Source organism: Heterocephalus glaber, unplaced genomic scaffold (genome assembly GCF_053883595.1).
Source record: "Heterocephalus glaber isolate CG9 unplaced genomic scaffold, H.glaber_assembly_v1.0 deba00000122, whole genome shotgun sequence".
Classification (NCBI taxonomy): Eukaryota; Metazoa; Chordata; class Mammalia; order Rodentia; family Bathyergidae; genus Heterocephalus; species Heterocephalus glaber.
This window is the reverse complement of record NW_028258138.1, coordinates 49,669,008-49,682,068: the sequence shown is the minus strand read 5'-3', so window position 1 is coordinate 49,682,068 and position 13,061 is coordinate 49,669,008. Positions and strand designations below refer to the sequence as shown.

The 13,061-nt window shown below is 33.3% G+C and overlaps 1 protein-coding gene across 1 annotated transcript in view; it reads right to left on the bottom strand.

Moving 5' to 3' along the window:
* Adgrg7 (adhesion G protein-coupled receptor G7) overlaps positions 1-13,061 on the bottom strand; it is a 90,477-nt gene that overhangs the window by 43,697 nt on the left and 33,719 nt on the right. Inside the window, exons 4-8 of the mRNA XM_004858008.3 lie at positions 12,689-12,801; positions 10,147-10,296; positions 8,876-8,976; positions 4,624-4,757; positions 4,399-4,506 (exon numbers count right to left, since the gene is read on the bottom strand). Coding sequence (XP_004858065.2) covers positions 4,399-4,506; positions 4,624-4,757; positions 8,876-8,976; positions 10,147-10,296; positions 12,689-12,801 — 606 coding nt within the window. The remainder of the gene's footprint in view (positions 1-4,398; positions 4,507-4,623; positions 4,758-8,875; positions 8,977-10,146; positions 10,297-12,688; positions 12,802-13,061) is intronic.

Sequence of the window (13,061 nt, the reverse complement as noted above, 5' to 3'; positions counted from 1 at the left end):
TACCTCAGGGAGATATTTAGAGTATCTCATGAATAAAGTAAACATCCTACTTCCTATGCAGTAGGATGGAGTAAACATGAAGTACATTTCCGAGCTTTGATGCTTCTCCAACTTGTATTACATGGGACAGAAAGCAGCAAAGGTTGACTATCAAGATGGCTGTGCATACAGAGGGGCCCCATGAGGTCAGCCTTCTGTTGAAAAAGACTCAGAAGAGACCAGTGGTGTTAAGTCAAGAGCAAGGAGGCCCTTTCAGTGGAGTTTTGGAGCAGGCACTCTTCACCATCACTGCTATATCATAATAAATATGGGCTTATCCTAAGGCCAAAAGGCTATTGTGAAGCATCTCTTGACACTGGAAAAAAAGTCAGCCATTCACCAAAGATGCTGGAAAGTCCTGACCAAGGTAGGTGGTGGGTAGCTGCACTGGGTCTGGCCATGGCATTAGTCAAACAGAACCAGCTGACAAATACCTCCTATGCCTGCTTTTTTAAAACAAGAGTTTTTTAAACAAAAGTAAAATGGCAGAAGAAAAAAACGTAAGTAAATAGACATTACACATGAATAATTGCCTACACTCTCCTGGTTTTCACAAGTGACACAAAAAAACCATAGGCTGATAGAATTCCCTACTCAGTCCTGAGACTTGTGACAGCAGGTCGGGCAAGGTCAGGACAGTCCCACGTGTGCTTATATACTTGCAATGTTCTAGCCTCTACTTGGAAAAGTGCGAGTTTCTGGCATTTTTCATGGCACACTGAGCTCACTAAACTGTTCCTCCTGGACACTGGATAAAAAAGTTAAACCTAAAAATACAGTAAGGCTTCATTTCATTCTCTTTATTTTTATTAAAAGAGTGACATGCTTAAAGTAAAATTCAAATTTGTACAAGCATACAAAGTTTTTAAAAATGAGAACTCTTGATCACGCCTGTCCTTAATCTACGATATTTAGGTCATTTATTGGAAAATCATTATTTTCATAAATACTTAAATTCATTAGAAGAAATTGCATTTACTCTTATCTTGTAATTTTTTTAAAACTCCATATTTCATTTTATTGACTGTAGCATTTGTTAATTTTTATTTTTATTCATATATATCCTTATATTTATTAACTCCTTCCCTCTGGTCTTCTTTACATTTATTTTATTTTTATGCTTCCTCAGCTGAATGGTTAGATCTTTTCTCTAAATTATTTTCTAATATATTTATTAGAAACATCTTTTTTTTCTTTCTTTTTTTTTTTTTTTGGCACCAGGGATTGAACTCGGGACCTTGCACTTACGAGGCAGGTGGTGGAACAACTGAGCTAAATCCTGGCCCTCCTTTAAATGTCTTTGTCTACATCCCATAATTTTTGATAAGTGGAGTTCTCATTGCCATTTTCCAGTAATTCATAATCTGTGCTTTAATATCCTTTCAACAATGTTGGTTTAAAATTTCTAATTGGGTAAAGATTTTGCTATTCTTTTATGGTACATTTCTAGTTTTACTGCACTGTGGTCAGGAACTGTGTCTATTGCAATGTTCATTTTACAAAATATATAAGCTTTTCTTTGTGGCCTAATAATTGATGAGTTTTTTAAGGACTCCACAGACATTTAAAATGGATTTTTATCATGTTTTTAATCTGAAAATAAAATTACAAACACACATATAAATCAAGTGTATTAGTTATTTTTGTCTATTTGATCTTCAGTTTATAGGACAATTACACAGATTTTTTTCCTTGTGATAGTTTTGATGTCCCTGTAGTTTCAATCATTTTTTACTTATACATTTCAATATCCTCATGGAGGAACAAATAATTCAAATAGAGATATTTTGCAAATTAGTATTTTCAACAGTATAAAAACATGTTTAAGATGTTTGGGGTGTGGTAGTTTGGAAAATGTTGGGAAAAGGGTACAAATATCAATTATGTTGTACAACATGGTAACTACAATTCTGTTGTACAATATGGTAACCTCAGTAACAATATATTATATTCTTAAAAAATGCTAAGAGGGTGAAAAGTAAAGAGTTCCCACCACAAAAAATGATCACTATATGAAGTAATACATATATTACTTATTTAAATTTAGTCATTTTATATCATATATGCAATCCAAACATCACACACACAATAATACATACAGCTTTATCTGCAAAAATTTTTTTAAATGTCCATTTCAGTTCAATCTGAGTCTCTGTCTCTTAATATTTACAACCCATTCAATTATATTGATTATTTATATGGAATAAAAATTAGATTTCTACCTTTTATCAAACAGAAAAATAAATTCTAGGTGCACTGAAAACGTAAATATTAATACGAACACTAAATATGTTCAAGAGAAAATAAGACATTGTAATGATGACTTTAGCATAGAAAAAGGTTATAGAGGAAAAATGATACATCTGATACACTATAAACAAAAATTTTGGTGTGGCCAAAGACGTAATAAACTATGGAACAGATAGCTATAAAGAGAAGGTAAGGTATACGCAACTTATATAACTAAGACCTAGTATCCAGAGCCCACAAGGAATTTCTAATGACCAAATAGAAAAGAAAGAACAAATCCAATAGAAAAATGATCACAGTATTTGAACAGAAAAGTCACAGAATAGGAAATCTGAATGTTTAACAGATACGTAGAGAGATGCTCAAATTAGAGAGAAAAATCTGACAGTAATGTACCATTATATTGCCAAGCTGTAGCAAGGTATAACAATACAGTATCCCTTCCATATTTATTAGAGAAAAGTAAATAAGCTTAACTACACACATGGATATGCCTCTAAAAACAATATTAAGTTTTAAAAAGCAAGTTCCATATATCAAGATACTGTTTATGTAAATATTTAAAACATCTCCAGGATAATAGGATATATTGCTTATGGAGCAAAAGTTGGAAAACAAACATGATAATGATACATACCACCTTTAAGAAAAAATGTAATTTCTGGGAAGAAAGGATAAAAAGAGACAAAGAGGACAGTAATACTTTATTTTTTCCCTTTCTCTTTTTTTCTTTTTCCTTTCTTTTTAAGATCTGAAGTTAATGCAATAGGCCCTCCACATTCATGGGTTCCATATCCTTAAATTTGATCAACAATGGATTAAAAATATTCTTTTAAAATTGTCTCTGTACTGCACATGTACAGGATTTTTTTCTTACAATTACCCTAAATGATGTAGTGTAAGAACCATTGCATTCAGTATAAGTAATTTAGAGATGATTTAAAGTATATGGGGAAAAATAAAGTATATGGGAGGATGTAGGTTATATTCAAATACTATTCCTTTTTTTTTTTTTTGGGGGGGTGCCGGGGAATCGAACTCAGGTCCTTGCGCTTGCGCAGCAGGCGGTGAAACCACCGAGCTAAATCCCTGGCCCACTATTCCATTTTATATAAGGGAATTGATCACCCCAGGATCTTGGTGTTCCCAGGGTGTTCTGGAGCCAATCTTTAATGGATACTGAGGACTGACTTTAGCATGAAATTTTGACATATTTTACTTCACAGACAGGTACACAGGCTCTGCTGACTTTTTTCCTGCACTTTTCTGTATGTATAAAATATTTTTAAAGAATTAGATTTAGTCTCTACCTTTTTGAGGTATGTAGCCAAACCTAATTGGTCTAAAATTCTGTAGCATGCCAGATTAATGAACAATTACTCTTTTAGTTTTCAGTGAGATTAGAATTTTTTCTTTCTAAAACATGTTATTTGAGTCATTAGATTTTTTTTTAACTTGGGGAGAAAAGAAATGCATATATGTATTATATACTTTAATTTATTCACTTTTCTAAAACTTGCTGAATACAACTCCTTCAGATTTCACACAGGAATTCCTGAAGGATCACATGCAAGATGACAGGGAGTCCAGAGAAGGTGACATAGAGAAAATAACCTAAGTTGATACTATTAAATGACAATTGTGCCAGTTACATAAACTGTTCCAAGGGTAGGTCTGTAGGATGAATCTGAGCCTGTAACTTTTACGTTACCAGGAAAGTTGGGGAAAACTTGTGACTGAATATTTTTAATGTTCATAAATATAAAGCAAAACTCCTTTAGCAAGATTTTTGTAGGAACACAAATTTGTATGTGTAGCCTGAGTATTTCAACTCTCCCAATCCACAAAAGGCTTTTGAAAAGAGGAAAAGAATGAAGGAAGAAAAGAAATAAATTAAGAAATAAATAAAGAAAAATCATTTTTATGACCTAGGATAGTAGAATTGAGATTATCATATCAGAGCCCAAACATACTCAAAGTAAATTATTAGCTTTGAAACTAATAATAAATTAATAATAAATAAACATTGTTCCTCCTTTGGTGGATTTTAAGTTATTAATTATATGATTTAGGTGCATTTTGTAAAACATAACAAAGTTTGAGTCATACTTGTGTTGGTATTGACTAAGATCTGAAGTTCAGTTTGTCCATCTGGATGAAGTCTGTCCACATTTGTTTCTACAGATGTTAAACCAGGAACTAGGGAATCACTTGCTCCTATGAAGAGGAAAAATGTAGAATTTCAAAAGCATACATTTCCATGAATAGAGCATTATTTATGATTGGCAGCAGAATGGTCTTTGATATGACAAGGACATGAGACAAACAGCTCACCTTTCTGTACAGAGAAGAGAATACTTGTAGATGTCATTGTGTTTTCTAGATTAACAGATTGTATTGCTATATTAGGTTCCACTATTGAGTCATTGCCCAAAGATAAGGAATAAGTCTCCACTTGTTCAATAAGCCTGTGTAGAACAAAACACAATTTAATATTCTAGAGAACTTGTCATAAAATCAAAGATTTGTGTTGTCTCTCACATTAGAGTAGAAATCCATGAGGACAGAACTCAGATATTAACAAATGACATATGTATACACACACACACATTCTTAAAAAGAAAAATCCTAGTGGACTGCCTCCATTGAAGGTAACTTGTACATAGATTCCAGAAAGCTAGAATGAAAGAAGATAGATTTTCCAAAAGAAATCTTTTTGTTATGGTGTTTTCCACATAAAAGGAGACTGGTCCCACCAAGCATTGACTGGGCATGCACTTCTAGTTGTTTCTGTGATGATCAAATTGATTTCCATTTACTCAACTTACTCCTCTCACTCAAACTCCTTGTGATTCAAAGTATTTCTTCTAAGTTGTTGGTTCCTGGGGTGACAATTCACTGGAGCTAAAGAAGAGCAGAACTCTGAGCTCACTTCCTCAGCTGTGAACTAAAACTTTAGGTTTTCATAGTGTTCTTTTCTACTCTGGCTAAGAGATAGATTAGACAGAATGGTGGGAAACTGCCAATTTGGTGTTCTCAAAAGAAAATTCTTAAGACTTTTTTCTTTTTTTGGTTTTCTGTAGAAATATTTGCACTATTTCTAAACTTGCCTAAACAAAACTTTTATATCTAAGATAATCATTTTAGTGATAATAAAAATTAAATAGAATTTTATGAAAATGTAAATATTCTGTATTCCAAATCTCTGTCATTTAATTCTTTTCTTCTTCAAAAAAATTAATAAAAATGAAATTTTTAAATAATTAAGGACTCCTTTTTTATTAATCAGCCTTTTGTTGCTAGTACAAGATACCTGACATATATAACATAACAGAAGAGGGTTTAGTTTCTCTCGCAGCAAGGTTTCAGTCCATGGTTGGCTGGCTTCATGGTAGAAGTATTATGGTGGAAGGACATAGTTCAGCAAAGCTGTTAACCTTGTGGCAGGAGAAGCAGAAAGCAAGAGAAGAGCCAGAGAGGAAGGGGCAAAGGAAGCTATAGCTCCTAAGGTCACACACACCCTCATGACACACCCAGACATATCTAGAAATATGCTTTCCTAATCTCATAGGCATCTCTCAAGCCATTCAAGTTGACAATCAAAATTAAACAGCACAATTTATTTTAAAAATGAAATTGTTATCTTATAGAAACATTTCTAGACGTCTCTTTCAAATGACTTTCCGTTTTAAATATCATTAATATCTTTTTAATACCATTTTATGAGTTTTCAGCAATCTACATTACGCATTCCCCATTTAATGAATAAAAGTAATACCCTAGAGCTGCTTTCAAAAGAAGGGATACTTAACTCCAATCTGCTAAGAACATTATTTGAGGAACAGTATCTGTTGAGTTACCACATAAAAACACTGAAACACTGAGGATCCTGTAGTAACACCTTCAGGCATTTGTAGGCTAAAGGAAAAGGTGTTCTAAAATTAGGAATGTGTTTACCATGTTCACAAACACTTTTAAAGGGATGCTTTTCACAGCTACTACTAAAGCCTTTTTTCTCCCACATGACTTTTTTCCTTTTCTTGTCCTAACAGGTTAGGTTAAATGTGGCCTGAGTAGCTAATATAATCTGGAAGCTGACCATTGTATTAAATCCCCAGTACTTGGATTAAATTCCCAGAATTGAAAAAAAAAAAAAGAAAGAAAGAAAGAAAGAAAATCAAACAAACAAAAAGCTGCCCATCAACCTTATATAAATGACTAAAAAAGCCATCAAATTCTTTTGTTTGGAATTTTCCAGTCAGTGCAGCATTTATATCAGGAAAGAGATGATACAAAAATAACAAAATAGATCACTATATCATTGTAAAGACAAATATAAATGAAAAATGAAGATATTGATTCCTACTACAAATGAAGGAAAACCTACAAACTTCTCTACTGAAAACTATAAAGCTGCCTTTCAACCATCTCCCTACTCCAGGGTTTATAGGGACCTCTTCTTCTAAGATCCTATGTTTGTGTTCCCATGTGCCTCTTTATAATAAATCTCCATTTAGTCAAGATAATTTCAGTGGGTCACTAAAGAAGACTAGCGGAACAAATACAAACGTAAAAGAAAGTGCAAATGTACAAAATAGTTAGTCTTTGGAGACAGTTCCATTCCCCAAATTAGGCAAACAAGGGAAATTGTGACCTTTCAATATGACAAAAAAGTTCCAAGATTATAAACAACCTTTGCAATCAGTGTACAAAGTGGAGAAAGGAGGTCCTAAACTCATTGATTATACTGTGGAATCCCAAGCAGCAGAAATCTCAGCCAGATCTCCAGAGCTCTAATATCTGCCTCCTTCCTATTTAGAAAAAGAGAATATATGATAGATAACTTTACTATGAAAACTTGACATGGCTAACACCAGGCTGGAGTCTTTCCCCTCTGTTACTCTTCTTTTACTTTTCTTATTCGCATTTATCTTAATAAATAAGTGGACTACACAGGGAATTCAGTGGCTGAAAGACATATATAGGAAACTGTGATTGCAATAAAGCAGAAGTTAAATTAAAATGGATGATGAAGACCTGGTACTTGTCAAGAGACCATCCACCTAGACCTGAGCAACAATTCATTTCCTTCCCTTAGAGAGAGGAGAGTAAGCAGTGATCTCTGCTGGCAACTCGTCAAGAATATAATCAGTTTTCATTTTCCATAAGAAATTGGTTTCAGGACAACCCCAAATGGATGCTCAAATTTGCCAGTGTTCAGTCTCTTATGTATAAAATGATGTGGTATTTTCATATAATCTACAAACATCTCATATGCTTTAAATCATCTCTACATTGCTTATAAAACCTAATACAATGTAAGTGTTATGTAAATAGTAGTTATACTGTATTTTTTAGGAAATAATGACAAGAATAAAGTCCATACATGTTCAGTACAAATGCACCATTTCCTACGTTGAAAGTGACCCAGACGCCTACTGAAGTCACAAAGTATACTGGTAAAACTTTATACAAATTCTACCACCATCTGTCAGAATTATAATATTCTGAATATTCTATTTCATGCTTTTTCTACCCTGAGGGCTCAACACTAAAAAGATGTAGGTTATAATCATCACACAACTGAAAACTATGTGCAGTAATGTCTCCTAAGGAAATAACAGGCATATACACTATGATTACTAACAAGAATGTTGATTTTTTATAACATTAAAAGACTGGAAACATTCTAAATGGCCATTGCCTAGATAGTTTACTCATTAAATCCAGTAATATAAAATTAAGAGGTTGATGTATAGGTATTTATATTTTTAACAAAAGTTTATGTGCAAAGGGTAGTATAAATCAGTGTAGTGTAAAAATTATATATGGGGGAATATCTGGATTATATATACTACAGGTTAATAAAGATGGAGTAATTTTTTAAAAATTTACTCATTAATATATTTTCTTATTTTGCTACAATGAGTATATAATGTACAAAGATTTTAAAACACAGTAAATCCAAATGAGGGCCCTCTCCCCATGGATAACCTACATGAGCTTTAGTACAATATATATAACCAAAAAAATATATAACCAAAAGTAATCTAGAACATAATATATATAACCAAAAGTAATATATAACCAAAAGTAATCTGGAACATAAAGAGTCAAGAAGAGAGAAAACAGAGTTGAACTAATTTTCTTTCTGAATATATCCTTGGGAAAACAAAAGAAAGTTTAATTAAAAAGCATCAGAGTCTTGGGAAGAGAGAGCTGAGGTATGGATTGGGGCTGGCAATGTATCCTGAAAAGGTGGCTGTTATCTGAAGTTGTGCAAATTGAGAATAGAGTTGGAGGAGCTACTGCTGCCCCTTGACCTGGCCAAACTAAGGCTAGGGGAATTAAGTTATAAACTAAATCATCTCAAATATTCTTTATATCTCAAACCATGACTACCCCTGGAGCTAGAAGGAAACATAGTAACATGTCCAAGTGGAAAGTTTAGGATTCTGTTGGCATTCCAGAGGCATCACCCAGCTACTGCATTCATAAAGGAAATAGACACTTCTGTTAATGCTTTAACCTAAAAAAGTAAAAAAGACTTTGTCAAATTTTCTTTCCAAATTGAAATTGTGCTTACATTCCAAAAGTATCATCATTATCAGTAGCAGCAGCTCTTTGAAAAACATTTTCACTGGCATCAAGAAGTTGACTCACTGTTGTTACAGCAACTTTTTTTGCCTGCCAAGGAGAAGTCACTGATCAGCTCAGAAAAGACACATCATACATTATCATTATCACCAACTTGGTGAATTACTATGGTAGCAAGATATTTCATTGGTATGATATTCCAGAAGTAAAGATTTTTCAAAATTAAAGGCTTAAATTTTGATTTGTCAAAGATGGCAGAAAAAATCAAGACAAGGAAAAGTGAAAATAAAAATTAAAGTAATAAATTAAGGGGCTTAGGATTCGAATTTGAACTCGTTACAAGGTATTTCACAGAATTCCATCCTGCCCCTAAAAACACAAAGGTGCAGAAGCAGAAACAAAATAAGAACAATGGCTGGGCTCTGATTGTTAAATGATAGATCCCATATTACTCAGCTACTAGAGTATAGCTATATATTCTTAGTTATAGAACTGGTTGATTTAGTAAAAGTTTTTGTAGTTTTCTTACACTCACAAACAGGATTAAATCATAAAAATAATCTCTTGGTATTTGATTATTATTTAATTGCCTGTCTTTACTGGTTAATCTTGATATAAATTCTACATTGAGTGGTCAATATTCTTTTTTTTAATTCCATTTTGTTAACTCATGACTTCAATTCCACCTACTTTCCAAAGGACTTATGGTAATATAGAACATTTTTTGTAATAAGGTACTTAAAAGAAATAGAAGAAAGAAATGTGCTGATATTCAGTGGGCAGACATTGAGCTACATATTGCTAGAGTATAGCCCTATGATATAATGTAAACCAGGTTTAATGTTTTCAGTAAGTCAAGACCAAAATGCAAATATGCTTAACACAAGAGAATCACAGTAGCACATTCTATAGTGAGTTCTTCGGAATACTATTTACTTGAAATTGAACAGGGATATTGGGGTGAAATGTTGGGGTCAAATACAACAGGAATATTGGTGCTAAATACATTAATAAAATAAGAAACTTCTTCCTTTCAGGACTCTCTGAAAGATGTAACATAATAATGATCATTGTGACTATCCCAAAAGAAGAGGTCTTTTTTTTTAACTTCTTTAAGCATCATCACTCAGAAAGAATCTTCTACAAAATGGATCTAAGCAACCTAAACCATTCAAAAAGCACATCATGCTATACAGAATAGAATTTGGAATTTGGCTGTGTCTTTCTTTCTCTTGATTGTTTTAGAGTTTTGAGTTTTACCTCAGAGTCAGCATTTCTGGATATATTGAAGATCTGTCCAACCACCTTAGTAGCAGAAGTGATATTCTCAGGAGTTAATTTATTGGCATCAGATGTTAAAATCTTGGCTTCAGTGGAAATATTCGTAGATATTGTTGAAATATTGTCTATCTGTTTAAAAAGTTAAAAAAAACCCTAATATTATAAAACTGTGTCTAAGTATTTTGCCAGCAAATGCAGCTACATAAGCTGAAATTTAGCTGAGCCTTAACCTCTTGAACATCACATCCACCAAGTTTTTCATGTTGAGTTTTTTCCTTGTAAAAAGGACATAGTACATGCAGGCCAGTGGTTTTCTCAGCCTTTACTATGTTCCAGGATTAATTAATTTAAATGAGCTGCTTAGTAAGGTCAGAACTACACAAAGTGTAAACAAGGACCATTGCTGGTTCATTGACTGTTAAAAAGTCCATAGGGAGATTAGCACAGAAAGTGAGAGTAAGTGATCAGAAACTTATATATCAACCTTATACTGCTGGTAATAAAATCATTAATAAATAATTATAAAATTGGGTTTGCATTTCATGTAACTTTTATTTCATTTTTCTAATAATTTATTTCATTATATTTTACAAAATTATTGGTCTGCAATGGGTTGGAACTTTTTTAAACTTAGTTTTCCATCACAGAAAGTTTGGAGACAACTTCTCAAGATACCAGTTGGCCCTGGGGTATTGTGTTGTGAGTCTGAAACATGCTAATCCATACTGTGAGCACTGCTAGGAATTAGTGTGGGAGTTAAGTTTTACACTGGATGGCAGCATCATTTCAAAATTCAAGTAAATATTATGGGCTATTCACCCTTAGGGAAGAGTCAGAAACAATATTCAATCAGTAGACAGAAACAAGTGTGTCATCTAATAGCTAGGTCCCTGCTATATGCTAGCCACTTTGCTAGATGATTTATAGGTGCTATCATACAGAAGAAAAAACAACATTGAGAGTTTAGCTCCTTTCCCTCCACTTAAAGCAGAAAAATGTTAAGGAGCTTACCCAAAGTTCACACAGCTTGGAAGTGGTAAAGTGAAGAGTTAAACACTGGCTCAGCAGATTGCAGAATCTTCACTCTTCCCTCCAGTCTGTGACGTGATTGATAGCCACCTGTACACCTCAATTTCCTTTCCTTCCCTAACCTCACCTATTTATTGTCAGTGTTGTACAGTGTGAATTTTAAAATAAAGAGCACCTCCATCACTTTTTGGCCTGTTCTCATTGGACAAAATATTTTACCTCTCAGAGTCATATTTTCCTCATCTATAAAATGGGTACATCAATGCTTATCTACAATGTTGTAATAATTGTGATTTTAAAAAATTTTTCAGCTCAGTACAAACAGTCCACAACTTAGGTGGTTCAACTTAACATTTTTGACATTATAAATGGTATTAAAGCAATATATATTTTGGATAAACTACTTTAAATTTTAAATTTAGGTCTTTTCTCAGGCTGGCACTATGCAATGTGCTACTCTCTTGTGATGCTGGGAAGTGGCAGCAAATCACAGTTCTGAGTCAGCCACACAGTGGTGAGGATAAAACATTGGTAACTCTACAGTATACTGTGTTGATAAACCATGATATTGGGTTAAATTCTCTTTCAATTTACAATATTTTCAATTTAGAATCAGTTCATTATGTTGTGATCCCATCCTAAGACCAGGAGCACCAGTATTTGTCCTTCAGTAAATGCTCATCAAATAGCAAGTGTTAATAGTGTTAATAGCTATAATTATCTGTAGTGTGGGAATAATATCCAAATCACAAAAAGTTGGATGAGAATCAAATGAGGCTGGGTGTGGTGGTTCATGCTTGTAATACCAGCACTTGGGAGGATGAGGCAGGAGGACTGCTGCAAGTTTGAAGCCATCCTCGGTTACATAGTGTATTCAAGGTCAACCTGAACTTCATAATGAAATACTATCTCAAAAAAAAAAACTTAATAAAAATATTAAATGAGATGTGTGTAACATTCCTGAAACATAAGACCTACATAAAGGTACATTTCCTCTTTCTTCCTTTGCTTGGCCTTTGATGTTAGCTCTTCCATGTATGTGCATTTGCCTACATCCTTAGGAAAATAATGTAATCTTTATGAAAAATATCTAGTCAGATATATTTCACCTGCTCATGAATATAGCCCTAAGACTAGCATAAAGTTAGGAATTTCCTGTCTCAAAAGATTTTTGGTCCTAGTTATTTTCCTATACATTCCAATCCAGTAGACTATCAAATACTTTTCTTCAAATATCAGGGATCTATTTCAGTCACAACTTGACTATTCTACAAAGATAAAGCCATTTAAAATGTGCTATAGATTATAATTTTCTGAAATTTGCTGAACCAACATGTCAAATTGTCTTTTTTCACTAACAGATGTTAACTTTTAAAAAATAAAAGTAGTTTTAGTTACTAGTTTTTATATTTCTAATTTGATACTTTTAAAAACATTGATTTGACCATCAAGTATCTGAAGAATAAAGATTTTTCTGAGAGTCATGACACACCTGCATTTCCAGGGTTTCCAGATTTTCATTGCAACTTCCTATTATCACATTTTGTAGTTCTGTCTCTCCATATAGAGACAGACTGCACAGCCCAATTGCTATTGGACTGCCAGCTTTAATAAAAACAAAAGAAAGACAAGATCAACAAAGATAGACACCACAACTACTGAATGTGTTCACATCTATCCCAATATGGCTCTGCTTCTCCTCCCATTGAGAGGTAGAGTCTGTTCTTCTACTTTTTGAATAGGACCGACCTGTGACTTGCTTTGCCCAACAGAATGGGGTAAAAATGTGTTATTTCCAAAGACTAGGCCTCAAGAAGATTAAAGAATGCTGTCCTGAGACTGTCATATGAGGAACTCAGTATAAT